The sequence below is a fragment of the Mustelus asterias genome, chromosome 11 (assembly GCF_964213995.1).
Source record: "Mustelus asterias chromosome 11, sMusAst1.hap1.1, whole genome shotgun sequence".
Classification (NCBI taxonomy): domain Eukaryota; kingdom Metazoa; phylum Chordata; class Chondrichthyes; order Carcharhiniformes; family Triakidae; genus Mustelus; species Mustelus asterias.
Window position 1 is genome coordinate 1,151,094 of NC_135811.1, and position 26,796 is coordinate 1,177,889.

The 26,796-nt window shown below is 49.0% G+C and overlaps 1 protein-coding gene across 1 annotated transcript in view; it reads right to left on the bottom strand.

Moving 5' to 3' along the window:
* The window catches only part of LOC144500302 (uncharacterized), a 138,081-nt gene that overhangs the window by 98,545 nt on the left and 12,740 nt on the right, over window positions 1-26,796 (bottom strand). The window contains exons 3-11 of the mRNA XM_078222989.1: window positions 25,140-25,202; window positions 23,150-23,194; window positions 19,147-19,254; window positions 17,367-17,474; window positions 16,137-16,184; window positions 11,428-11,463; window positions 8,218-8,265; window positions 7,356-7,499; window positions 3,722-3,889 (exon numbers count right to left, since the gene is read on the bottom strand). Of these exons, the coding sequence (XP_078079115.1) occupies window positions 3,722-3,889; window positions 7,356-7,499; window positions 8,218-8,265; window positions 11,428-11,463; window positions 16,137-16,184; window positions 17,367-17,474; window positions 19,147-19,254; window positions 23,150-23,194; window positions 25,140-25,202 (768 nt within the window). The remainder of the gene's footprint in view (window positions 1-3,721; window positions 3,890-7,355; window positions 7,500-8,217; window positions 8,266-11,427; window positions 11,464-16,136; window positions 16,185-17,366; window positions 17,475-19,146; window positions 19,255-23,149; window positions 23,195-25,139; window positions 25,203-26,796) is intronic.

A 26,796-nucleotide genomic window follows, 5' to 3' on the forward strand; every position in this document is an offset into this window, starting at 1 on the left:
GACCTAAAGAGACAGTTACAGTAACCAGATTTAAATTGGGAAACAGACTTCAGAGGTAAATCAAAGGTTTGATGCCATCTTTATGGAGTCTGGGAATCTATAGTTAAAGCAATTGTGAATGTTTGTACAACAGTCAAGACAAAGGAATATTAAAGGGTAAATGGTAAAATTTGAATAGAGGATTCATTGTTAAAAGTGAAATGGAAGCTTTCTTTAAAAGAATCATTTTGAAAACCTGGACTGGATTTCGGAATGCAAACTGCTGATGGAAAGCGTTATTGTAAAAGAAGATTTTAAAGCATGTTTTTTGCGAGCGGAGTTTGGAATATTTCCCGTGACAATCATGTTAAGGCATTCTGAGGAGAAATCCACAAACATTCACTTGAGGTTCAAAGTGGAGAGTGTATTTAACCACAGACATTTTGTGTGTTTATGGGGATGTTGTATTACTGAGAGCATTGTAGCTTTTGATTTGATTTATTATTGTCACATGTATTAGCATACAGTGAAAAGTATGGTTTCTTGCGCGCTATGTAGAGCATACCGTTCATAGAGAAGGAAAGGAGAGAGTGCAGAATGTAGTGTTACAGTCATAGCTAGGGTGTAGAGAAAGATCAACTTAATGCGAGGTAGGTCCATTCAAAAGTCTGACGGCAGCAGGGAAGAAGCTGTTCTTGAGTCGGTTGGTTCATGACTTCAGACTTTTGTATCTTTTTCCCGGTGGAAGAGAGAATGTCCGGGGTACGTGGGGTCCTTAATTATGCTGGCTGCTTTGCCGAGGCAGCGGGAAGTGTAGACAGAGTCAATGGATGGGAGGATGGTTTATGTGATGGATTGGGCGACATTCACTACCTTAAGATACGGGCCAGGATTCTCCCAAAAAAATTCGAAGTGCCAATTTCGCGTAAAAACAGGAGTAATTCCCGCTGGGATTTCAGCGGGATTTTCAAAATGAATTTCCCACACTCTGTGCATCACAGAGTGCCCTAGCGAGATTCACGATGAAAATCAGGGTGTGTGTGGCCTATTCCCGCTGGAGAGGCCGGCTGATCGCGCTGAGCGTGCCACTGCACACGCGCCGATCTGTCAGAGCAGAGATTGATGTGTGCGCAGTAGCCCCGCACTGCTGGCCTCTTGGTCGCTGGCCAGTACAGCAAACCCCCCATTGCTGCCCCTCCGATCCCCCTGCCCCCCGATCGCTGGCCTTGTGAACGTCTCTGGGGCAACTCTGACCTTGCTCCCCTGGCCGCCTCGACGTCCCCCCCTCCACTGCAGTCCCGACTCTCCCCCGCCCCACTCGCAGGCTGGCCACTCCCCCACCCTGATGGCCAGCCCCGATCGCTGATCACCCTCCCTATGTCACTGATCCCATGTGCAGAGTGGCAGCGGGACCCCCCCATCCCCACCGCTCACCTCTTGTCTTCGGCACTGCCCAATGACTGGTGGGCAGTGCCAAGATCCCCCTGGGCATTGCCACTTTCTCCTTGGGCAGTGCCAGGGGCCAGATCAGAATTTTAATTTTCAAATCAGTTCTGCACAAATTTCTGGTGCGGAGGTGATGACGCTGGAAATCCGGGGCCCGGAGACGCGCGGAAGCCGTGACTCCCAGCGGGGAGCCCTGGCTGGGAGAATCACCCCCCCCCTAGTTTGCAATCCGTGTTAATCTTAAAATCTGTACATATTTGTTAAGATAAGGGAGGAGCAAGGCAGTATTGTATCATAACCCAATGTTTTCTTGTTCAATAAATGTTTTTATTTCTGCTGTTGTTAAAATTAGTTAGCGATCCTATGACTCTGTTCCTCTGTGTTTTATAAACACAATAAAAGTTACGGTCACTTGAGCCAGAGTTCCAAGTAACATCAACTGGCATCAGAATATAGCAAAGCAGTGCATTTAAATGGCAAGGGATTGCAGTAATAGAAATAGAAATAGAAACTCTACAGTGCAGAAGGAGGCCATTCGGCCCATCGAGTCTGCACCAACCACAATCCCACCCAGGCCCTACCCCCACATATTTACCCGCTAATCCCTCTAATCTACGCATTTTAGGACTCTAAGGGGCAATTTTTAACCTGGCCAATCAACCTAGCCCGCACATCTTTGGACTGTGGGAGGAAACCGGAGCACCCGGAGGAAACCCACGCAGACACGAGGAGAATGTGCAAACTCCACACAGACAGTGACCCGAGCCGGGAATCGAACCCGGGACCCTGGAGCTGTGAAGCAGCAGTGCTAACCACTGTGCCACCGTGCCGCCCCAGTACTTGGTGGTACCTGAGGGGGGCGAGGTGGGGGGAATCTGAGACATGAGGTACATTAGTCTGCAGGTACAGCAGGTGATCAGGATGGCAAATGAGATGTCGGTGTTTACTGCGGTGGGAATCCAGTATAAAGACAGGGGCGGCACGGTGGCACGGTGGCACAGTGGCACGGTGGCACAGGGGCACAGTGGTTAGTGCTGCTGCCTCACAGCACCAGGGACTCGGGTTCAAGTCTGGCCTCGGGTCACTGTCTGTGTGGAGTTTGCACATTCTCCCCGTGTCTGCGTGGGTTTCCTCCGGGTGCTCCAGTTTCCTCCCACAATCTGAAAGACATGTTGGTTAGGGTGCATTGACCCAAACAGGCGCCGGAGTGTGGCAACTCAGGGAATTTCACAGTAACTTCATTGCAGTGTTAATGTAAGCCTTACTTGTGACTAATAAATAAACTTTAACTTTAATATTTGTTACAGTTGAGCAGCACATTGGTGACGCCACATCTGGAGTTCTGTTTACAGTTCTGCTTATTATATATCGGATATAATTGCATTGGAAGCAGTTCAGAAAGATTCACTTGATGGGTTCCTGAGATGAGGGGCTTATCTCATAAGGGAAGATTGGATATGTTGGGTCTGTTCACATTAGAGATTAGGGAAATGAGATCTGATTGAAACTCCATGGGGCTGGATGCTGACAGGATGTGACTCTTGTGGGAGAGACTAGAACTAGTCACACAGTTTGAAAATACAGAGGGGGAGTTTTCCCGTCCCACCCACCGCAGGAATCGTAGCTGGTGGGTAGGGGGGGAGGTGGGGGTGGGGGTGGGGGGGGGGGGGAGGGAGGGGGGGATGGACCTCGCAAAGGTCCGTTGGCCTTGGATGGGATTTTCTGCTTTTGGGGCTAGCACAGCTGGAAAATCCCTCCCAGTCTCCTATTGAGGCTGGAGATGAGGGGGATGTTTCTCTCTGAGAGTCAATAAGCTGCGGAAATCCCTAGAGCAGTGGAGGCAGGGTCATTTAATATTTTTAAGGCAGAGTCCGACAGATTCTTGATTTCCAAAAAGGAAGACAGACAGAAAGCAGGAAACTGCAGACCAGTTAGCTTAACATCTGTCACAGGGAAAATGTTGGAAGCTATTATTAAAGATGTCTTCACAGGTCACTTGGAAAAATTCAAGACAATCGGGCAGAGTCAACATGGTTTTGTGAAAGAGAAATCATATTGTTGGAGTTCTTTGGAAAGGTAACATGTGCAGTGGGTAAAGTAGACACGCTGTACTTAGATTCCCAGAAGACATTTGATAAGATGCCAACTCAAAAATTCTTGTGGAAAAGATAAGAATTGAACCCGGGTCTCTGGTGCTGTGAGGCAGCAGCGCTAACCACTGTGTTCCCATGTTCCTGACTGAGACCCTGGTGTGTGAGCAGTGCTGATTCTGGTGTTGCTGGGGTCTGGTACCTACCCATTAGAGAAGTGGATCCGCCCGTGCTGAACATCTGTGTGGCGGCTGAGTTGAGGTTGTTCCGGTATTCTGTCATTCCCACATTCGCATTGCCTGCGGGAACAGTTGTAGTCCAGATGTAGGCAGGCAGAGTGGCATTCAGGACAGCAGTGTCATATTTCCCAGAAACTAGAAAATGGAAAACAGCAATCAGTTCCAGGCTCGTGAGTTATAAACGTGCCGGTCAGAGTGAGGCAGAGGCACTGGGGAAGAGAGAGAGAAAACTACGCACTGGGAATGGGAGTCGGCTGTTCAGTGCTTTGAGCCCTTTTTGCCCATTCAGCGAGATCATGGCTGATCTTCTCCTGTAGCTCCACTTTCCCGCACTGTCCCTGTATCCCTCAATGTTTCATATGTAGAAATCTATCTTTCGCAGCCTTGAACATTCTCAATGAATGACCCTTGACAGTGAATTCCAAAGATTCACCACCCTCTAGCTGAAGAAATGTCTACTCATCTCAATCCTCAATGACCTGCCTCTTATTCTGAACAGTGACCCCTGATTCTGGACACCCCCAGCCAGGGGAAACATCCTTCCTGCCTCAACCCCGGTCAGAATTTTCTTGTTTGAATGAGATCACCTTTCATTCTTCTAAACTCCAGAGAATAATCTCTCCTCATAGAATAATCCCTCCATCCCAGGAATCAGTCTGGTGAACCTTCACTGTACTCCCTCTATGGCAAAATATATTTCCTTGGATAAGGAGATCAAAACTGTATGCAACACTCCAGGTGCAGTCTCACCAAGGCTCAATATAACTGCAGTAAGACTGAACTGAATAGTTAATTTGCAGTCTTCACGGTGGAAGACACCAGTGGAATGCCAGAGCTCCAAGAGAGTCAGGGGGCACAGGTGAGTGTAGTGGCCATCACTAAGGAGAAGGTTCTGGGGAAACTGAAAGGTCTGAAGGTGGATAAATCACCTGGACCAGATGGACTACACCCCAGGGTTCTAAAAGAGATAGCTGAGGAAATTGTGGAGGCATTGGTGGTGATCTTTCAGGAATCGCTGGAGACAGGGAGGGTCCCAGAGAACTGGAAAGTAGCAAATGTAACACCGCTGTTTATGAAGGGAGGAAGGTAGCAGACAGGAAATTATAGGCCGGTTAGCCTGACTGTGGTCATTGGTAAGATTTTAGAGTCGATTATTAAAGATGAGATCAGAGAGTACTTGGAAGTGCATGATAAAGTAGGACTGAGTCAGCACGGCTTTGTCAAGGGGAGGTCATGTCTGACAAATCTGTTAGAGTTCTTTGAGGAGGTAACAAGGAAGTTAGATAAAGGAGAACCAGTGGACGTGATTTATTTAGATTTCCAGAAGGCCTTTGACAAGGTGCCGCATAGGAGACTGTTAAATAAGTTAAGAGCCCGTGGTGTTAATGGTAAGATCCTGGCATGGATGGAGGATTGACTGACTGGCAGAAGGCAGAGAGTGGGGATAAAGGGGTCTTTCTCAGGATGGCAACCGGTGACTAGTGGTGAGCCTCAGGGGTCAGTGCTGGGACCACAACTTTTCACAATATACATTAATGATTTGGAAGAAGGAACTGAAGGCACTGTTGCTAAGTTTGCAGAAGATACAAAGATATGTAGAGGAACAGGTAGTATTGAGGAAGCAGGGGGTCTGCAGAAGGACTTGGACAGGTTAGGAGAGTGGGCAAAGAAGTGGCAGATGGAATACAATGTGGAAAAGTGTGAGCTTATGCACTTTGGAAGGAGGAATGGAGGCATAGACGATTTTCTAAATGGGAAAATGCTTAGGAAATCAGAAACACAAAGGGACTTGAGAGTCATTGTTCAAGATTCTCTGAAGGTTAATGTGCAGGTTCAGTTGGCAGTTAGGAAGGCAAATGCAATGTTAGCATTTATGTTGAGAGGTCTAGAATACAAGAGCAGGGATGTACTTCTGAGTCTGTATAAGGCTCTGGTCAGACCCCATTTGGAGTATTGTGAACAGTTCTGGGCCCCATGTCTAAGGAAGGATGTGCCGGCCTTGGAAAGGGTCCACAGGAGGTTCACAAGAATGATCCCTGGAATAAAGAGTTTGTCGTATGAGGAACGGCTGAGGACTCTGGGTCTGTATTCGTTGGAGTTTTGAAGGATGAGGGGGAATCTTATTGAAACTTACAGGATACTGCAAGGCCTGGATAGAGTGGACGTGGAGAGGATGTTTCCACTAGGAAAAACTAGAACCAGAGGGCACAACCTCAGGCTAAAGAGATGATCCTTTAAAACAGAGATGAGGAGGAATTCCTTCAGCCAGAGAGTGGTGAATCTGCGGAACTCTTTGCCGCAGAAGGCTGTGGAGGCCGGGTCATTGAGTGTCTTTAAGACAGAGATAGATAGGTTCTTGATTAATAAGGGGATCAGGGGTTATGGGGAAAAGACAGGAGAATGGGGATGAGAAAAATATCAGCTATGATTGAATGGCGGAGCAGACTCAATGGGCCGAATGGCCTAATTCTGCTCCTATGTCTTATGGTCTTATGGTCTAAGGCATTGCTTTTTTTATACACAAATCCTCTAGTAATAAAGGCCAGCATACCATCTCCCTTCCCAATTGCTTGCTGCACCGACATATTCGCTTTCATTGACTCATGAACAAGGACACCCAGGTCCCTTTGGACATCAACACTCCCCAATCTCTCACCATTTAGAAACATAGAATCATAGAAAATAGGAGCAGGAGGAGACCATTCGGCCCTTTGAGCCTGCTTCACCATTCATTCTGCTCATGACTGACCATCCAACTCAGTAACCTGTTCCTGCTTTCTCCTCACATTCTTTCATCCCCTTCGCCCAAGAGCTTTCTCTAACGCCTTCTTGAAAATTTTCAATATTTTGGCCTCAACTACATTGTGTGGGAGTGAATTCCACACATTCACCACCCTCTGGGTGAAGAAATTTCTTCTCATTTCAGTCCTAAACAGTCCACCCCATATCCTCAGACTGTGACCCCTGGCTCTGGACTCTAAAATTTAAGTAATAAGAATATTTCATAGTTTAATATTGAAGAAATACTCTGTATTTCTGTTTTTCGCACATTTCTCCACATTGTATTTCATCTGCCAAATTTTTCCCTCATTGCTCGGCCTCTCCAAGTCCCCTTGAAACTTGTCGCATCCTCCTCACAACTCCCACTTCCACCTAGCCTTGTGTCATAGAGGGAGAGAAGTAAAGAGAAAGAGAGGGAGTCAAACAAAGGGAGTGAGTGTGATGGGGAAACTGAGAGGATGAGCGACAGGAAACAGGAAGAGGAGGAGAGAGATGGATAGAAAGAGAAAGGAAGGAAGAAGATGGGAGAAGATGAGAAGTTCAGTATTTTATCTGAAGATTTTAGTTCAAATCCTGGGATCACTTTGCTCATTGAATTGGGATTAAGAATTGGGAATCTGCAATTAGCCTTGCGGGGGGGGGAACGTCGAGGGAATAATTTTCCGGATTCCCGAGCCTGAGCACTAGCCGGTGACTCTGTGTAAAAGCAGGTTAATAAAACCATAAAGAAGCCAAGCGACTCAGCTTCATTACTAATGGGATAGAATCGAAAATCCAGGAAGCTTAACGTGTATCAAACTCAGTGGAGATGCTCCCTTACCTGACTGTGTGCTGCCACAAACCATCTTTGTCTCCACAACGGCTTTCTTGGGGTACGGGAGGGTGCTTGTGGTCGTCCGCGGAGGGCTGATACTGGCTGAGCGACTCCCTTTTAGCAATCGCTTCACATCATCCAGCTCCGTCCCTGAGCACAGAAATGAAATAAGATAGATCAGAGGCTGGAGAGAACCCCTCCTGGGTATAACAGCCCCGTTCAATAACATGGGGAACCGCCCTGGGTATAACAGCTCTGATCATTAACATGGGGAACCGCCCCGGGCATAACAGCTCTGATCAATAACATGGGGAATAACCCCCACCCCCCCTCCGGTATAACAGCCTGGATCATTAACATGTGTAACACCTCTGGGTATAATATGGGGTGGTGTTCCCTCCATGTTATATCTAGGGGGACGGGGTGGGGCTATCCTCAATGCCTCATAAAACTGCAGCAAAACATCCCTACCCCTACACTCAATCCTCTCGCTATGAAGGCCAACATACCATTTGCCTTCTTCACTGCCTGCTGTCCCTGCGCGCTTACTTTCAGTGACTGATGCACGAGGACTCCAAGGTCTCACTGAGTATCCACCTCTCTCAATTTACACCCATTCAAATAATAATTTGTCTTCCGATTATTGCTACCAAAGTGGATAACCTCACATTCACCCACATTATACTGTATCTTCCATGCAGATGCCCACACACTCAGCCTGTCCAAATCACGCTGAAGCATCTCTGCATCCTCCTCACAGCTCACCCTCCCACCCAACTTCGTATCATCTGTACAGGTCCCACCTTCCCCGGAGTTCCCCCAAGTTTTACTGACAGCTGCAAGGCCTGGAGACTGCCGGGGTACTTACATCGTCCGGATGGTGAAGCACTCTGGAGACGGGCTCGGATTGCACTCTCTGAAACACACGAGGTTCCCGTTACACAATTGTACAAGAGAGGGTGCGCAGATTTTTAATCTCATCCTCCTCATCCCAGCTGAGTGAGAAGCTGCATCAGGTACCCTCATAATCCTCAGAATTATTCACATTCGCAATAAACAGCAGCAATTTACATTTATACAGCAACTCGAACATCGAAAACATCACAGCGCGCTTCACTGGGCGAGTCACAAATCAGATAATCGAATCTTTGATCAAAGGTGGAGGGGATTCTCAAGGCCGAAGGAAGTTGCGGGAGAGAGGGTGGAGGGGGTGGGGGGGGGGGGGGGGGGGGGGGGAGAGAATTTGGTGAGAAAGATTCAGGGAGAGGAATTCCGGAGTGTGGGCTGAGGGTGCAGCAGGAAGTTCGGGTCCTTAAGAAACTGATATGTGGTCACATTGAGAATAGCAAGATCCCAAAATCAGCAAAGAGCGAACTGGAAGAGTTGCTTAAGGGATGAATTCTGACCGGGACTCAGGCAGTAGTTTCTCATCCGTGTCTGGACAGGGTGGGGTTTTGTTGAAACCATCTACCATGGTGGGATTCAAACCAGGGACCCCGGAGCATTGCCCGAAGTTAGTGATTTATAGATTCAGCGACCTATCGAACTGGGCCAATTGGAAACCATGATGAGACAGGGTTGGCCAATACAGGGATCAAATCCCTGACGTTGGCATTACTGCCACCACGGTTTAACCACAGGAGCTAACCAGCCAATGGCGAGGCAATAGTGTTGAGGGTTAATTGCATTTTGGGGGTTGAGTTATATTCAGGTGGAGAGCAGTAACTGGGATTAACTGTTCTCAGATTTCAGTCCCAATTGGCTGAAACGGCAGCAGTTGGGTTGAAGGGGCACAATTTGTGTCTCTGGATAAAAGTGTGTAAACACAAAACTCCATTTCAACCCTCACTGCCCGGCGATCTGCATTCTAACACCCCAACCCAGCTCTAAAACAGCACCAGGGGATTGGGAATCACCAACATGCAATCGGACAGAACCTCAGCTCAATATTTCGTCTGAAAGACAATGGCCCGAATTCTCTGACCGTTCATGCCCCACTGCTACTGACAGAGAAGTGGCCACTCAGTCAGTTTATCACATTCCCAGCACTGACCCTCTGACAGAGCGGCACTCCCTCAGTACTGACCCTCTGACAGAGCGGCACTCTCTCAGTACTGACCCTCTGACAGTGCGGCACTCCCTCAGTACTGACCCTCCGACAGTGCAGTACTCTCTCAGTACTATCCCTCTGACAGTGCAGCACTCCCTCAGTACTGACCCTCTAACAGTGCAGCACTCCCTCTGTACTGACCCTCTGACAGTGCGGCACTCCCTCAGTACTGACCCTCTGACAGTGCAGCACTCCCTCAGTACTGACCCTCTGACAGTGCGGCACTCCCTCAGTACTGACCCTCTGACAGTGCGGCACTCCCTCAGCACTGACCTTCTGATAGTGCAGCACTCCCTCTGTACTGACCCTCTGACAGTGCAGCACTCCCTCTGTACTGACCCTCTGACAGTGCAGCACTCCCTCAGCACTGACCCTCTGACAGTGCGGCACTCCCTCAGTACTGACCCTCTGACAGTGCGACACTTCTTCAGTACTGCCTCTCAAACAGTGCGGCCCTCCCTCAGTACTGGCCCTCTGACAGCGCAGCACTCCCTCAGTACTGACCCTCTGACAGTGCAGCACTCCCTCTGTACTGACCCTCTGACAGTGCAGCACTCCCTCAGTACTGACCCTCTGACAGTGCGGCCCTCCCTCAGTACTGACCCTCTGACAGTGCGGTACTCCCTCAGCACTGACCCTCTGACAGTGCGGCCCTCCCTCAGTACTGACCCTCTGACAGTGCGGCACTCCCACAGTCCTGACCTTCTGACAGAGCGGCGCTCCCTCAGTACTGACCCACTGACAGTGCAGCACTCTCTCAGTACTGTCCTTCTGACAGTGCGGCACTCCCTCAGTACTGACCCTCTGACAGTGCAGTACTCCCTCAGTACTGACCCTCTGACAGTGCGGCACTCTCTCAGTACTGTCCCTCTGACAGTGCGGCACTCCCTCAGTACTGACCGTCTGACAGTGCAGCACTCCCTCAGTACTGACCCTCTGACAGTGCGGCACTCCCTCAGTACTGACCCTCTGACAATGCGGCACTCCCTCAGCACTGACTCTCTGACAGTGCAGCACTCCCTCTGTACTGACCCTCTGACAGTGCAGCACTCCTTCAGTACTGACCCTCTGACAGTGCGGCACTCCCTCAGCACTGACCCTCTGACAGTGCGGCACTGCCTCAGTACTGACCCTCTGACAGTGCAGCACTCCCTCAGTAATGACCCTCTGACAGTGCAGCACTCCCTCAGTACTGACCCTCTGACAGTGCGGCACTCCCTCAGTACTGACCCTCTGACAGTGCGGCACTCCCTCAGTACTGACCCTCTGACAGTGCGGCACTCCCTCAGCACTGACCCTCTGACAGTGCGGCACTGCCTCAGTACTGACCCTCTGACAGTGCAGCACTCCCTCAGTACTGACCCTCTGACAGTGCAGCACTCCCTCAGTACTGACCCTCTGACAGTGCGGCACTCCCTCAGTACTGACCCTCTGACAGTGCGGCACTCCCTCAGTACTGACCCTCTGACAGTGCAGCACTCCCTCAGTACTGACCCTCTGACAGTGCGGCCCTCCCTCAGTACTGACCCTCTGACAGTGCGGTACTCCCTCAGTACTGACCCTCTGACAGTGCGGCACTCCCTCAGTACTGACCCTCTGACAGTGCGGTACTCCCTCAGTACTGACCCTCTGACAGTGCGGCACTCCCTCAGTACTGCTGCGTGTGTTGAAGTTCACATCTCTGGAATCAGATTTAAACCCATGATCCCTCGATCTGGAGTTATAGTGTGACCCACTGAGCCAATCAGAGTTGCAGGAGGAAGGCAGGCTGCAATTAGGGCTCGCACCTCAGGCTGGCGAGCGGTAAGTGCCAGGGACAGCTGTTGCTGTGCACATCACAATCCCTCCCTGCTTCCTGTGCTGTGCCTGAGCTCAGGGTGGGATGTGGCAGCTCCAGATTGCACCATGAGTTTGCTGGGCCTCGGGACCGTCTCTGAACCAATCACTGAGAAGCAGGTATAATCTTACCTCGACTCTGACTCCTTCCTCTGGTGTTTGAGGTACCTGAGAAGCAACAACAAGACACAGTTAGTGCAGAGCATTGTACATCTGGGAACATGCTGGAGAGAGATGATGTCCCAGAGCGTTCAAGCATCAAATCACCTGGGCTGGAGCTGCAATTGCATTGCTCAGAGCAGTTTCCATTCTGCTGCCTGGGGGGGGAAGATATTGAGGAAGAAATTTTCAGGGAAATTATCGATGGTGAAAGAATTATCCAGTTAGTTATAATATGGACTTTAATCATCTTTAGACAGACTGGGATTGTGCTACATGGAACAGAGCATCATATAATCCCTACACTGCAGAAGGAGTCCATTCGGCCCATCGAGCCTGAACCAACAACAATCCCACCCAGGCCCTATCCCCGTTTTCCCGGTTATTTATCCTCGCTAATCCCCCTGACACTAAGGGGCAATTTTAGCATGGCCAATCCACCCAAGCTACACATCTTTGGAGTGTGGGAGGAAACCGAAGCACCCGGAGAGTAAAGTGGATCAAGTGTGAGAAGATTTAAAGGACAGCGATCAAAGTATCACCAGATTGAGGCTGTTACTGGAAACGGACAAAGAGCAATCCAGAATAATTCAGCGGAGGGAAGCCAGCTTCAAGTTGGGTAAATGACCAGATAAACTGGAATCCAGGCTTTGTAGGCAAAACTGTGACTGAATAACGGGCTACCTTTAAAGAGGAGATAGTTCAAACTCACTTAAGGTACATTCCCACAAAGGGGAAAGGGAGGGTAAACTAATCAGAACATAGGAGATAAAGATTACGGTCAACAGAGGAATTGTACTTCAGATGTCAGGTGGGTAATACAAAGTTTGAAGTTTATTTGTTCGTGTCACAAGTAGCCTTACATTCATAGAATCCCTGCAGTCCAGAAGAAGGCCATTTGGCCCATCGAGTCTGTGCCGACCACAATCCCACCCAGGCCCTATTCCCGTAACCGTACACATTTACCCTCCTCGTCCCCCCGACACTAAGAGGCAATTTAGCACGGTAATCCACCTAATCCGCACATCTTTGGACTGTGGGAGGAAACCGGAGCACCCGGAGGAAACTCACACAGACACGAGGAGAACGTGCAAACTCCACACAGACAGTGACCCAGGCCGGGAATTGTACCCAGATCCCTGGCGCTGTGAGGCAGCAGTGCTAACCACTGTGCCACCATGCCACCCCCCCCATTAGCACTGCAATGAAGTTATTGTGAAAATCCCCTTGTCGCCACACTCCAGCGCCTGTTCAGGTACACTGAGGGAGAATTTAGCATGGCCAATGCAGCAAATATGGATTAATTATGAAAAGCTAGCAGGGATTTATTAAGTGCAAATTATAATTAACTTTCTTGAGATTTTGGTGAGGTAATAGTCAGTGAATGAAAGAAATGCTGTTGATGCGGTGGACATGGATTTCCAAAAGGCTTTTGATAAAGTTAATATAGCAAATGGCACCCTGGGCTTTATAAATAGGAACATAGAATCATAGAGGAACAAAGACCATAAAGACAAGTCAGTGATGTTACACGTGTATAAAACATGGTTTGGCTTCAGCTGGAATCCAGTTCTGGGCACCGCATTTCAGGAAGGATGTGAGGGGAATGGAGAGGGTGCAGAAAAGATTCACAAGAATGGTTCCTGGGATGAGGAACTTCAGTAACAGAGAGAGATCGGAGAACTTCGGACTGATCACCCTGGAGAAGAGAAAGCTGAGAGGAGATTTCACAGAGTGATTCAAAACAATGAGGGGTCTGGGCAGAATAAATAGAACTATCAAGAACCAGAGGTTACAGAGCTCAACACAGTGAGTAGTTAGGATCTGGAATGCACTGTCCGAGAGTGTGGTGGAGACAGATTCACACAGCGAGTGGTTCGGATCTGGAATGCACTGCCTGAGAGTGTGGTGGAGACAGATTCACACAGTGAGCGGTTAGGATCTGGAATGTACTGTCTGAGAGTGTGGTGGAGACAGATTCACACAGCGAGCAGTTAGGATCTGGAATGTACTGTCTGAGAGTGTGGTGGAGACAGATTCACACAGCGAGTGGTTAGGATCTGGAATGTACTGTCTGAGAGTGTGGTGGAGACAGATTCACACAGCGAGCAGTTAGGATCTGGAATGTACTGTCTGAGAGTGTGGTGGAGACAGATTCACACAGCGAGTGGTTAGGATCTGGAATGTACTGTCTGAGAGTGTGGTGGAGACAGATTCACACAGCGAGTGATTGGGATCTGGAATGTACTGTCTGAGAGTGTGGTGGAGACAGATTCACACAGCGAGTGGTTAGGATCTGGAATGTACTGTCTGACAGTGTGGTGGAGACCGGCACATTCCTGTAAGGATGAAGAATAAGTATGGCAAGTTTTGGGAACCTTCGATAATGAGAGATATTGTGAGCCTAGTCAAAGAGAAAAAGGAAGCATTTGTCAAAGCTAGGAGGCTGGGAACACACGAAGCAAGTGTGGAATACAAGGAAAGTAGAAAGAAACTTAAGCAAGGAGTAAGAAGGGCTAAAAGGGGTCCTGAAAAATCGTTGGCCAGCAGGATTAAGGAAAATCCCAAGGCTTTTTATACATATATAAAGAGCAAGAGGGTAGCCAGGGAAAGGGTTGGCCCACTCAAGGACAAGGGAGGGAATCTATGTGTGGAGCCAGAGGAAATGGGCGAGGTATTAAATGAGTACTTTGCGTCATTATTCACCAAAGAGAAGGACTTGGTGGATGATGAGTCTGGGAAAGGATGTGTAGATAGTTTGAGTCATGTTGAGATCAAAAAGGAGGAGGTATTGGGGTTCTTGAGAAACATTAAGGTAGACAAGTCCCCAGGGCCTGATGGGATATACCCCAGAATACTGAGAGAGGTAAGGGAGGAAATTGCTGGGGCCTTGAGAGAAACTTTGTATCCTCACTGGCTACAGGGGAGGTCCCAGAGGATTGGAGAATAGCCAATGTTGTTCCTTTGTTTAAGAAGGGTAGCAAGAATAATCCAGGTAATTACAGGCCGGTGAGCCTTACATCAGTGGTAGGGAAATTATTGGAGAGGATTCTTTGAGACAGGATTTACTCCCACTTGGAAATAAGAGGATGTATTAGTGAGAGGCAACATGGTTTTGTAAAGGGGAGGTCGTGTCTCACGAACGTGATCGAGTTTTTCGAGGAAGTGACAAAGGTGATTGATGAGGGTAGGGCAGTAGATGTTGTCTACATGGACTTCAGTAAGGCCTTTGACAAGGTCCCTCATGGCAGACTGGTGCAGAAGGTGAAGTCGCATGGGATCAGAGGTGAGCTGGCAAGGTGGATACAAAACTGGCTTCGTCAATGAAAACAGAGGGTAGCAGTGGAAGGGTGTGTTTCTGAATGGAGGGCTGTGACAAGTGGTGTTCCTCAGGGATCAGTGCTGGGACCTTTGCTGTTTGTAATATATATAAATGATTTGGAGGAAAATGTAACTGGATTGATAAGTAAGCTTGCGGACGACACAAAGTTTGGTGGATTTGCGGATAGCGATGAGGACCATCAGAGGATACAGCAGGATATAGATCAGTTGGAAACTTGGGCGGAGAGATGGCAGATGGAGTTTAATCCGGACAAATGTGAGGTAATGCATTTTGGAAGGTCTAATACAGATAGGAAATATACAGTAAATGGCAGAACCCTTAAGAGTATTGATAGGCAAAGGGATCTGGGTGTACAGGTACACAGGTCACTGAAAGTGGCAATGCAGGTGGAGAAGGTAGTCAAGAAGGCATACGGCATGCTTGCTTTCATCGGCCGGGGCATTGAGTTTAAAAATTGGCAAGTCATGTTGCAGCTTTATAGAACCTTAGTTAGGCCACACTTGGAATATAGTGTTCAATTCTGGTCACCACACTACCAGAAGGATGTGGAGGCTTTGGAGAGGGTACAGAAAAGATTTACCAGGATGTTGCCTGGTATGGAGGGCATTAGCTTTGAGGAGAGGTTGGAAAAACTTGGTTTGTTCTCACTGGAGCGACGGAGGTTGAGGGGCGACCTGATAGAAGTCTACAAGATTATGAGAGGCATGGACAGAGTGGATAGTCAGAAGCTTTTTCCCAGGGTGGAAGAGTCAATTACTAGGGGGCATAGGTTTAAGGTGCGAGGGGCAAGGTTTAAAGGAGATGTACAAGGCAGATTTTTTACACAGAGAGTGGTGGGTGCCTGGAACTCGTTGCCGGGGGAGGTAGTGGAAGTGGATACATAGTGACTTTTAAGGGGCGTCTTGACAAGTACATGAATGAGATGGGAATAGAGGGATATGGTCCCCGGAAGGGTAGGGGGTTTTAGTTAAGTCGGGCAGCATGGTCGGTGCAGGCTTGGAGGGCTGAAGGGCCTGTTCCTGTGCTGTAATTTTCTTTGTTCTTTGTTCTTGTTCTAACCAGCACGTCTTTTGGCTGTGGGAGGAAACTGGAGCACCCGGAGGAAACCCACGCAGACATGGAGAGAATGTACAAACTCCACACAGACAGTGACCCAAGCTGGGAATCGAACCCGGGTCCCTGGCGCTGTGAAGCAGCAGTGCTAACCACTGTGCCATCGTGCATCCTGTCAAACACTCCAATGCTGGAGATGGGGGCAGGACCCTCTTGTCTCCGTGGGATGTTGTATGGTCTGTTTTTAATGAGTAATTAGGAGGAAATGAAAGTTTGATGTTCTTACTGAATTCTTTCCGTGTGAACTCTGGGGAGGAATTTCCACTGGAACTGCCTGTAAAAAATCAACATTGAGTTCAGCTAGCTGTTTCGCAGATTTCAGCATTCCAGTGTTCACTGACCTCACCACTTCTCCCTCACTGCTTCACTCATTCACTCTCTCCGTGATTCCCCATCTCTTTCTGTCACTCTCTCTCTTTCTGTCTATCCCTCTGTCTCAATTTCTTTGCTCCCCCTCTCTGACCTTGCTCTCCTTGTATCCATCTCTCTCCTCACTTTCTGTCTCAGTCTCTCTTTCTCTTTCCCTTTCTCTCTCCCTCTCAGTGTCTCACTCCCTATCTCTCAATTTGTTTATCTCTCTCCCTGTCGCTCTGTCTTCTCTCTTTGAATCTCTGTCTGCTTTCTGCTCTCCCTTTCCCCTTTCTCTCTGTCTCTTGCTCTCTCGCTCTCTTGCTCCCTGTGTCTCTCCCTATCCTCTCTCTGTCTCTCTCTCTCTCACTCCCCCCTCTATCTCTCTGTCTCCCTCTCTCTCTCACTCTTTCACTCCCCATCTCTCACTCCCCCGTCTCTCTCTCTTTCTCTGTCTCTCTCTCTCACTCCCCCATCTCTCTCTCTCCCTCACTCCTCTGTCTCTCTCTCTCTCTCACTCCCACATCTCTCTCTCTCTCACTCCCCTGTCTCTCACTCTCTCTCTCTCCCCCATCTCTCTCTCTCTCTCTCTCTCACTCCCCCGTCTCTCTCTCTCTCACTCCCCCGTCTCTCTCTCTCTCTCTCTCTCTCTCATTCTTCCGTCTCTCTCGCTCTCACTCCCCTGTCTCTCTCTCTCTCTCACTCCCCCGTCTCTCTCTCTCTCACTCCCCCGTCTCTCTCTCTCTCTCTCTCTCTCATTCTTCCGTCTCTCTCGCTCTCACTCCCCTGTCTCTCTCTCTCTCTCACTCCCCCGTCTCTCTCTCTCTCTCTCTCTCACTCCCCCGTCTCTCTCTCTCTCTCTCATTCTTCCGTCTCTCTCTCTCTCACTCCCTCGTCTCTCTCTCTCTCTCTCACTCACTCCCCCGTCTCTCTCTCATTCTTCCGTCTCTCTCGCTCTCACTCCCCTGTCTCTCTCTCTCTCTCTCACTCCCCCGTCTCTCTCTCTCTCACTCCCCCGTCTCTCTCTCACTCCCCCGTCTCTCTCTCACTCCCCCATGTCTCTCTCTCTCTGGTTGGTCACAGTTCCCTCTCCCTCTCCTCCACCTACCCTCGTATCCTCCATTCCGGCCAGTGAATGTTTTCCGTTCCAGCGTTGTGTCCGGTGAAATGGAAAGTGTTGAAGCTGGGAATCGGCTCCGGGAATATCCTGTTCTTCCTGGTGTTGAGACATAAACCGGAATCACAGCGTTAACATGGTAAACATTTGCACCAAATCTCATCTCATTGACAGGGTGTTGTAAATACAGACAGACAGACTCTGGGAGAGACATCCCGGTCTGGGTTACAGCGTCAGGGTCAGCTACTACTGGGGGTCCTCAGCGATGGGAAATTAGGGAGTGTCAGTCTCAGCATCTAATATTGGAGATCAGACCCAGCCCTGGAGGTAATTCTGCCGCTACTCCCTCCCTCCCTCCTCCTATCTTTCTCTCTCTGTGTCTCTCCTTTTCACTCTTTCCTTCTTCACTCCTGTAGGAATTAATGGGTGCTTTTCAGATTGGCAGGCAGTAACTAGTGTGGTGCCACAGGGATTGGAGCTGGAATCCCAGCTGTTCACAATATATATTATTGATTTGAATGAGGGAACAAAATGTAACATCTCAAAGTTTGCAGATGATACCAAGTTGGGTGGGAGGGTGAACTGTGACGAGGATGCAGAGATCCTTCAGCATGATCTGGACAGGTTGGGTGAGTGGGCTAATCAATGGCTGATGCAGTATAATTTGGATAAATGTGAGGTTATTCACTTTGGAAGCAAAAACAAGGCTGCAGATTACTACCTGAATGGGTGTAAATTGGGAGAGGGGAGTGTGCAGCGGGACCTGGGTGTCCTTGTGCACCAGTCACTGAAGGTCAGCATGCAGGTGCAGCAGGCGGTAAAGAAGGCAAATGGTATGTTGGCCTTCATTGCGAGAGGTTTTGAGTACAGGAGCAGGGATGTGTTGTTGCAATTATACAGGGCCTTGGTGAGGCCACACCTGGAGTATTGTGTACAGTTTTGGTCTCCTTTTCTGAGGAAGGATGTTTTTGCTCTCGAGGGAGCGCAGTGAAGGTTTACCAGGCTGATTCTGGGGATGGCAGGACTGATGTATGAGGAGAGATTGACTGGGTTAGGATTGTTTTCACTGGGGTTCAGACGAATGAGGGGGGAATCTCATAGAGACTTATAAAATTCTAACAGGTCTAGACAGGGTAGATGCAGGGAGGATGTTCCCGATGGTGGGGGGAGTCCAGAACCAGGGGTCACGGTCTGAGGATTCAGGGTAGACCATTTAGGACGGAGGTGAGGAGACATTTCTTCACCCAAAGAGTGGTGAGCCTGTGGAATTCATTACCACAGGAAGTAGTTGATGCCAAAACATTGAATGTATTCAAGAGGCGGCTGGATATCGCACTTGGGGCGAATGGGATCAAAGGTTATGGGGAGAAAGCAGGATTGGGCTATTGAATTGGATGATCAGCCATGATCATAATGAATGGTGGAGCAGGCTCGAAGGGCCGAATGGCCTCCTCCTGCTCCTATCTTCTATATTTCTGTGTTTCTATGTCTATGTTTCTTCATCACTATCCCTCTCTCACTATCCTTCTCTTCATCTATCTCTCTCTCTATTCATTAACTGTTTTCCTCTCATTCTCTTCCTTTTCTTGACCATCTCTCTCTCTGTCTCTTTGTTGTTCCACCTTCTCCTGTTCCTCTTTCCCCTTCACCCTCCCTTTCTCCATCACTTTCTTCCTTACTCTCTCTCTTTCTTTATCATTCTCCCCTCTCTCGCTCCCTGTCTCTTCCTCTCCTCTCTCTCTCTCTGCGCCCACTCCTCTGTGGTACTTACCTGTGCTGTGATAGCTGGTGCTGGTGGATGAAGAAATGCCCTCTGTTCCAAACCCTCCAGTGAGAACCTGCCGTCGGGAGGAGGAAGCAGTGCTGCTGTAGGTGCCTCCTGTACAAAACACGCAACAGGCAAAATAAGGAGAAGAAGTCACGCTTCAGCTGCACAGAACGCTGCTGAGAGACAGCAGGAGCAGTGTGTACAGCTCTGGGCACCGCGGCGTGGGAAGGATACACTGGCCTGAATGCAGGGCAGATTCACCAGAAAGTCCCCAGGACTACAAGGGTTAGATTGTGAGGAGAGATTACATAAACTAGGCGTGTATTCCCTGGAATATCGAAGATTAAAGGAATCATTTGATTGACATTTTTAGAATTGGACAGGTTTAGTGAGGAATGGTTTCTGCTGCGCGGGGAATTCAGGATGAGGGGCTTAATCAGAAAATCAAAGCTCGGCCAGCAAGTGGGAAATGAGGAAATGTGCCTTCACACACAGGATGGGACAAAGCTTTGACAAAAGCTTTGACAGAGGGATACAAAATTGGCTTCTTGACAGAGGCCAGAGGGTGGTTGTAGAGAGTTGTTTTTCAAACTGGAGGCCTGTGACCAGCGGTGTGCCTCAGGGATCAGTGCTGGGCCCACTGTTATTTGTCATTTATATTAATGATTTGGATGAGAATATAGGGGGCATGGTTAGTAAGTTTGCAGATGACACCAAGGTTGGTGGCATAGTGGATAGTGAAGAAAGTTATCTCTGATTGCAACGGGATCTTGATCAATTGGGCCAATGGGCTGACGAATGGCAGATGGAGTTTAATTTAGATAAATGCGAGGTGATGCATTTTGGTAGATTGGACCAGGGCAGGACTTACTCAGTTAATGGTAGGGCGTTGGGGAGAGTTACAGAGCAAAGAGATCTCGGGGTACATGTTCATAGCTCCTTGAAAGTGGAGTCACAGGTGGACAGAGTGGTGAAGAAGGCATTCGGCATGCTTGGTTTCATTGGTCAGAACATTGAATACGGGAGTTGGGACGTCTTGTTGAAGTTGTACAAGACATTGGTAAGGCCATACTTGAAATACTGTGTGCAGTTCTGGTCACCCTATTATAGAAAGGATATTATTAAACTAGAAAGAGTGCAGAAAAGATTTACTAGGATGCTACTGGGACTTGATGATTTGAGTTATAAGGAGAGGCTGGATAGACTGGGACTTTTTTCTCTGGAGCGTAGGAGGCTGAAGGGTGACCTTATAGAGGTCTATAAAATAATGAGGGGCACAGATCAGCTAGATAGTCAATATCTTTTCCCAAAGGTAGGGGAGTCTAAAACTAGAGGGCATAGGTTTAAGGTGAGAGGGGAGAGATACAAAAGGGTCCAGAGGGGCAATTCTTTCACACAGAGGGTGGTGAGTGTCTGGAACAAGCTGCCAGAGGTAGTAGTAGAGGCGGGTACAATGTTGTCTTTTAAAAAGCATTTAGATAGTTACATGGGTGCGATGGGTATAGAGGGATATGGGCCAAATGCGGGCAATTGGGATTAGCTTAGGGGTTTTTAAAAAAAAGGGCGGCATGGACAAGTTGGGCCGAAGGGCCTGTTTCCATGCTGGAAATCTCTATGGCTCTATGCAAGAGAGAGCTCCGAAAGCTTGTGTGGCTTTTGCTACCAAATAAACCTGTTGGACTTTAACCTGGTGTTGTTAAACTTCTTTCTATGTCTAAAAAGCAGTAGATACTCAATTAACAGTTAAAATCAGAGAGCAATGGATTTGTACCAGCCTGTGGGGGGTGGGGGTGTAAAGACTGAAGGGGGAGGGCAAAGGAGGAGAGAATGGCTTGGAGAGGGAGCTTGAGATGGAAATTGAGATTTTAGCAAATGCAGGTGGAGAGAGGAGGGAGAAGAAAATTCCGAGATTGCAGCATCAATAAAATAGAAACACGAGGAAGGGTGTGTGAGAGAGAGAGAGAGAAAGAGCGAGAGAGAGAGAGAGAGCGAAAGAGAGAGAGAGAGAGAGAGCGAAAGAGAGAGAGCGAGAGAGAGAGGGCAAGAGAGAGAGAGAGAGAGCAAGAGAGAGAGCGAGAAAGAGCGAGAGAGAGCAAGAGAGAGAGAGAGCGAAAGAGAGAGAGAGAGAGCGAAAGAGAGAGAGAGCAAGAGAGAGAACGAGAGAGAGCAAGAGAGAGCGAGAGAGAGGGAGCAAGAGAGAGAGAGAGAGAGCAAGATAGAGAGAGAGCGAAAGAGAGAGAGCAAGAGAGAGAGCGAGAGAGAGCAAGAGAGAGCGAGAGCGAGAAAGACTGAGAGAGAGCGAGAGAGAGTAAGAGAGAGAGCGAGAGAGGGAGAGAGCAAGAGAGAGAGAGCGAGAGAGAGCAAGAGAGAGAGCGAAAGAGAGAGAGCAAGAGAGAGAGCGAGAGAGAGCAAGAGAGAGCGAGAGAGAGCGAGAGAGAGAGTGAGAGAGAGAGCGAGCAAGAGAGAGAGAGAGTGAAAGAGAGAGAGCAAGAGAGAAAGTGAGAGAGAGCAAGAGAGAGCGAGAGAGAGAGCGAGAGAGAGCGAGAAAGAGCGAGAAAGAGAGAGCGAGAGAGAGAGAGCGAAAGAGAGAGAGCAAGAGAGAGAGAGAGCGAGAGAGAGCAAGGGAGAGCGAGAGAGAGTGAGAGAGAGCGAGAGAGAGAGCGAGAGAGAGCGAGAGAGAGCGAGAGAGAGCGAGAGAGGGAGAGAGAGAGAGAGCGAGATAGAGAGGGAGAGCGAGAGAGGGAGAGCGAGAGAGGGAAAGAGCGAGAGAGAAAGAGCGAGAGAGAGAGAGCGAGATAGAGAGGGAGAGCCAGAGAGGGAGAGTGAGAGGGAGAGAGAGAGAGACAGAGAGAGCTGGGATAGAGAGTCGCTGAGAGATGGAGTGACAGAGCATGTTACAGACTCAGAGAGAGGGACAAAGAGTGACAGAATAACAGCAGGAAGAAAACACAGAGTCAGAAGGAAAGAGACAGAGACAGAGATGGATCGGAAGAGTGGAGCTAATGAGGGAGCAAGTGAAAGTGAATAAAGGAAATGTCTGGAGCCTTTGGTCATTCCCTGTATCCACACTTCTGCTCTCCTTTAAGCCTCAGATTGTGTTTGGAAGCCTGTCTTTCCCAAGGAAATCCTTTAATCTCTGACATTGTCATTTCCTCATAGTCGCTGATTCTACTATTATCCAGGATAAGCTTTTCACAACACTCACACAAACACACTCACTCACACACAAACACACTCACACACACAAACACACACACACACACAAACAAACACACTCACTCACACACACAAACACACTCACTCACACACACAAACACACACACACACACAAACACACTCACACAAACACACTCACTCACACACAAACACACTCACACAAACACACTCACTCACACACACACAAACACACTCACTCACACACAGTCAGACACACACAGTCACACACAAACACACACAAACACACATACACACACAAACACACACAAACACACTCACTCACACACAGTCAGACACACACACTCACACAAACACACACAAACACACTCACTCACACACAGTCTGACACACACACTCACACACAAACACACTCACTCACACACAGTCAGACACACACACTCACACACAAACACACACAAACACACTCACTCACACACAAACACACACAAACACACTCACTCACACACAGTCAGCCACACTCACTCACACACACACACACACAAACACACTCACTCACACACACAAACACACTCACACACACACACAAACACACTCACTCACACACAGTCAGCCACACACACACAGAGCCAGACACAAGCACACAAGCCCCCCCACCCACTCCCGTACACACTCATACAATCACACACACCTACACCCATCTTGTAACCATGACACTGAGAGCCCGTCCCCCCTCCTTTATGGACACTTCCTCCTCTCTCCCTCTGCAGGACTGCAGAATCCCCACCCTGTAAATCGCACTGTCCCACTGTGTCTGTGCAGAGCTACTCACGCGGTGGAAGTGAGGTCAGTTTTGAGGTGATCATCTCAGTGACAGCTGCAACAGAAAAACCAATGATTGAACAATAGAAACTTGCATTTATATAGCACCTTTAACATGGTAATACATCCCCAGATGCTTCAAAGGAGGGTTAATAAACTCGACCCCGAGTCACATGGAGAGATATTGGCCAATATCTTCCGTCTCATTGGCGGCTGGGATTTTCTGGTGCTGTTGAACGTGAATGGAGTTTTGGCTGGAATGCTAAATTTTCCATTCCCGCTCACAAGGGGGTCCCATCGTGGAAAAGACCGGAAAATCCCACCCATTAGATTAAAGACCAAAACCCTGGCTAAAGAGGCAAGATTCACAAAGTGTCTTCAAGGAAGAGGCCGTGAGGTGTAAGAAGGGAATTCCAGAACTTTAGTGTCCAGGGTAGGCGATGGCCGAGTGGTATTATCGCTCGACTCTTAATGCAGAAACTCAGCTAATGTTCTGAGGGCCCAGGTTCGATCCCGGGTTCGAATCCCATCACGGCAGATGGTGGAATTTGAATTCAATTTTTTAAAAATCTGGAATTAGGAATCTGCTGATGACCATGAAACCATTGTCGGAAAAACCCACCTGGTTCACGAATGTCCTTTTGGGAAGGTGCATTCCTGAGCATTGGCACCCTTACCCGGTCTGGCCTACATGTGACTCCAGAGACACAGCAATGTGACTGAGTCTCAATTGCCCTTGGGTGACGAGGGATAAGCAATAGATTCCGGCCAACCAGTGACGCCCATGACCCACAAATTAATAAAAACAAAGACATTTGAAGGCACCACCCACAATGGCAGAGCATCTAAAAGTAGCAATGCTCCAAAGGTCAGAGGTGGAGGAGGCGCAGAGATCTCAGAGGATTGTAGTGCTGGAAGAGATTACAGTGGGGCTAGGCCATGTAGAAATCGGACAACAAGATGAGAACTGCAAAATCTTGGTGTTGCCAGCCTGGGAGTGGATGTAGGGCAATGAATACAAGGGTATTGGGTGAATTTATCTTGCAGTGAGTTAGGACATGGGCCTAAATTTTACAATTCAGATTTACAGGGACTGAAAGATGGCAAACTGGCCAGGAGTCCATTGAGATAGTTGAGTGTAGAGACGACAAAGGTTAACAATCAGGGACTGTGGTGGTTTGAGAAGGCAGCTCACCACCACCATCTCATGGGCAACTAGGGAAGGGCAATAAATGCTGGCCAGCCAGCGACGCCCTCACCCCGTAAACAAATGTTTTAAAAGTTACTGGTTAAAGAACTGTCGAAATGACCCAATATTGTATGTTAAAGCCAGACAATGGAAACTGGAAAGCAGCTCCTAGTCCCGAGACTCTCAAACCCAGAGCAGGCTGCTTGTGACTCAGATTCACTCGCTGGAATTCTACCGCCCTTCCCGCCACAGAATCGGAGCGGGCGAGGGGCGGGCGAGGGGCGGGTGAGGGGCGGGCGAGGGGCGGGCGAGGGGCGGGTGAGGGGCGGGCGAGGTGCGGGCGAGAGGCAGGCGAGGGAGTGGAGAATGGAAATGTCCGCTGACCTCAGGCAGATGTTCCGGTCTCGATCGAGCGAGACCGTAAATCATGTTTCAGGAGGATGTGAACTTCGCGAGTGATTGATTCTTCAATCTGCTCAAAGCACAAGTCAGGCTGTGCACTGGCAAGGTGCCTGTATCAGCAGTGGTCAGTATCAGTATGGGGCAGGTCTGTCTGTCCGGGACTGACCCTTGGATGTCAGCTGGAACTGGTTAATATGGAGAATGTTACTGACTCAGGTCTGGGAAACAGGGTTACAAAGGGTGGATCATGTACCCTCTCTGACTACCTCCTCTGTACCTCCTGCTCATCTAATCCCTTACAGAGCCCACTCATTGACTCAGTCACCCCATTGGGCAGGTCTCCTGCCCCCCGAATGACCCCAACTTTCCCCTTCATTGCTCCCACCAGCCACAGGAAATGTGTCCTTACCACCGTCCGAGTAGCCGCCTCCATCCATCCTCCTGCTTCGGCTATTCTCGATTTCAAAGATACCTGATAGGGGATTGGAGACACCTGGAGTTAGCACCCGATCAGAGCAACGTTTCCGTATCAGAGACTCACACATATTCAGACACACCCAGGAGTGAGTCTGGATGCAGACTCAGACTCAGGGCCAGGACCATGGGCCAGGTTCTCTGACCGTGAAGGAATAGGGCCTATAAAAGGTGAAGGCGGGAAAGTCTGTACGGAACCAGTAGAAATGGCAGAGGTGCTTAATGAGTATTTTGCCTCGGTTTTCACAGAGGAGAAGGACCTGGGTGGATGTACTGCGGGCTTGCGGTGGACTGAAAGGATTGAGTATGTGGACTTTAACAAAGAGGTTGTGCTGGAATCTTTGAATAGCATCAAGATAGATAAGTCGCCGGGTCCGGATGGGATGTACCCCAGGTTACTGTGGGAGGCGAGGGAAGAGATTGCAGAGCCTCTGGCGATGATCTTTGCGTCATCGATGGAGACGGGAGAGGTGCCGGAGGATTGGAGGATTGCGGATGTGGTTCCTATTTTCAAGAAGGGAAATAGGGATAACCCAGGAAATTACCGACCGGTGAGTCTAACCTCAGTGGTTGGTAAGCTGATGGAGAGAATCCTGAGGGATAAGATCTATGAGCATTTAGAGAGGTTTAGTATGCTCAAGAATACTCAGCATGGCTTTGTCAAAGGCAGATCGTGCCTTACGAGCCTGGTGGAGTTCTTCGAAAATGTGACTAAACACATTGACGAAGGGAAAGCGGTAGATGTGGTTTATATGGATTTTAGCAAGGCGTTCGATAAGGTCCCCCATGCAAGGCTACTAGAAAAAGTGAGAGGGCATGGGATCCAAGGGGCTGCTGCCCTGTGGATCCAGAACTGGCTTGCCCAAAGGAGGCAGAGAGTGTGTATAGATGGGTCTTTTTCTAATTGGAGGTCGGTCACCAGTGGTGTGCCCCAGGGATCTGTTCTGGGACCCTTGCTGTTTGTCATTTTTACAAATGACCTGGATGAGGAAGTGGAGGGATGGGTTGGTAAGTTTGCCGACGACACGAAGGTTGGTGGGGTTGTGGATAGTCTGGAGGGATGTCAGAAGTTACAGAGGGACATAGATAGGATGCAAGACTGGGCGGAGAAGTGGCAGATGGACTTCAACCCAGATAAATGCGTAGTGGTCCATTTTGGCAGGTCAAATGGGATGAAGGAGAACAATATAAAGGGAAAGACTCTTAGTACTGTGGAGGATCAGAAGGACCTTGGGGTCCGGGTCCATAGGACTCTAAGATCGGCCCCGCAGGTGGAAGAGGTGGTTAAGAAGGCGTATGGTGTGCTGGCCTTTATCAATCGAGGGATTGAGTTTAGGAGTCCGGGGATAATGATGCAGCTGTATAAGACCCTCGTCAGACCCCACTTGGAGTACTGTGCTCAGTTCTGGTCACCTCATTACAGGAAGGATGTGGAAAAGATTGAAAGGGTGCAGAGGAGATTTACAAGGATGTTGCCTGGATTGAGTGGCATGCCTTATGAGGATAGGCTGAGGGAGCTCGGTCTTTTCTCCTTGGAGAGACGAAGGATGAGAGGAGACCTAATAGAGGTATATAAGATGTTGAGAGGCATA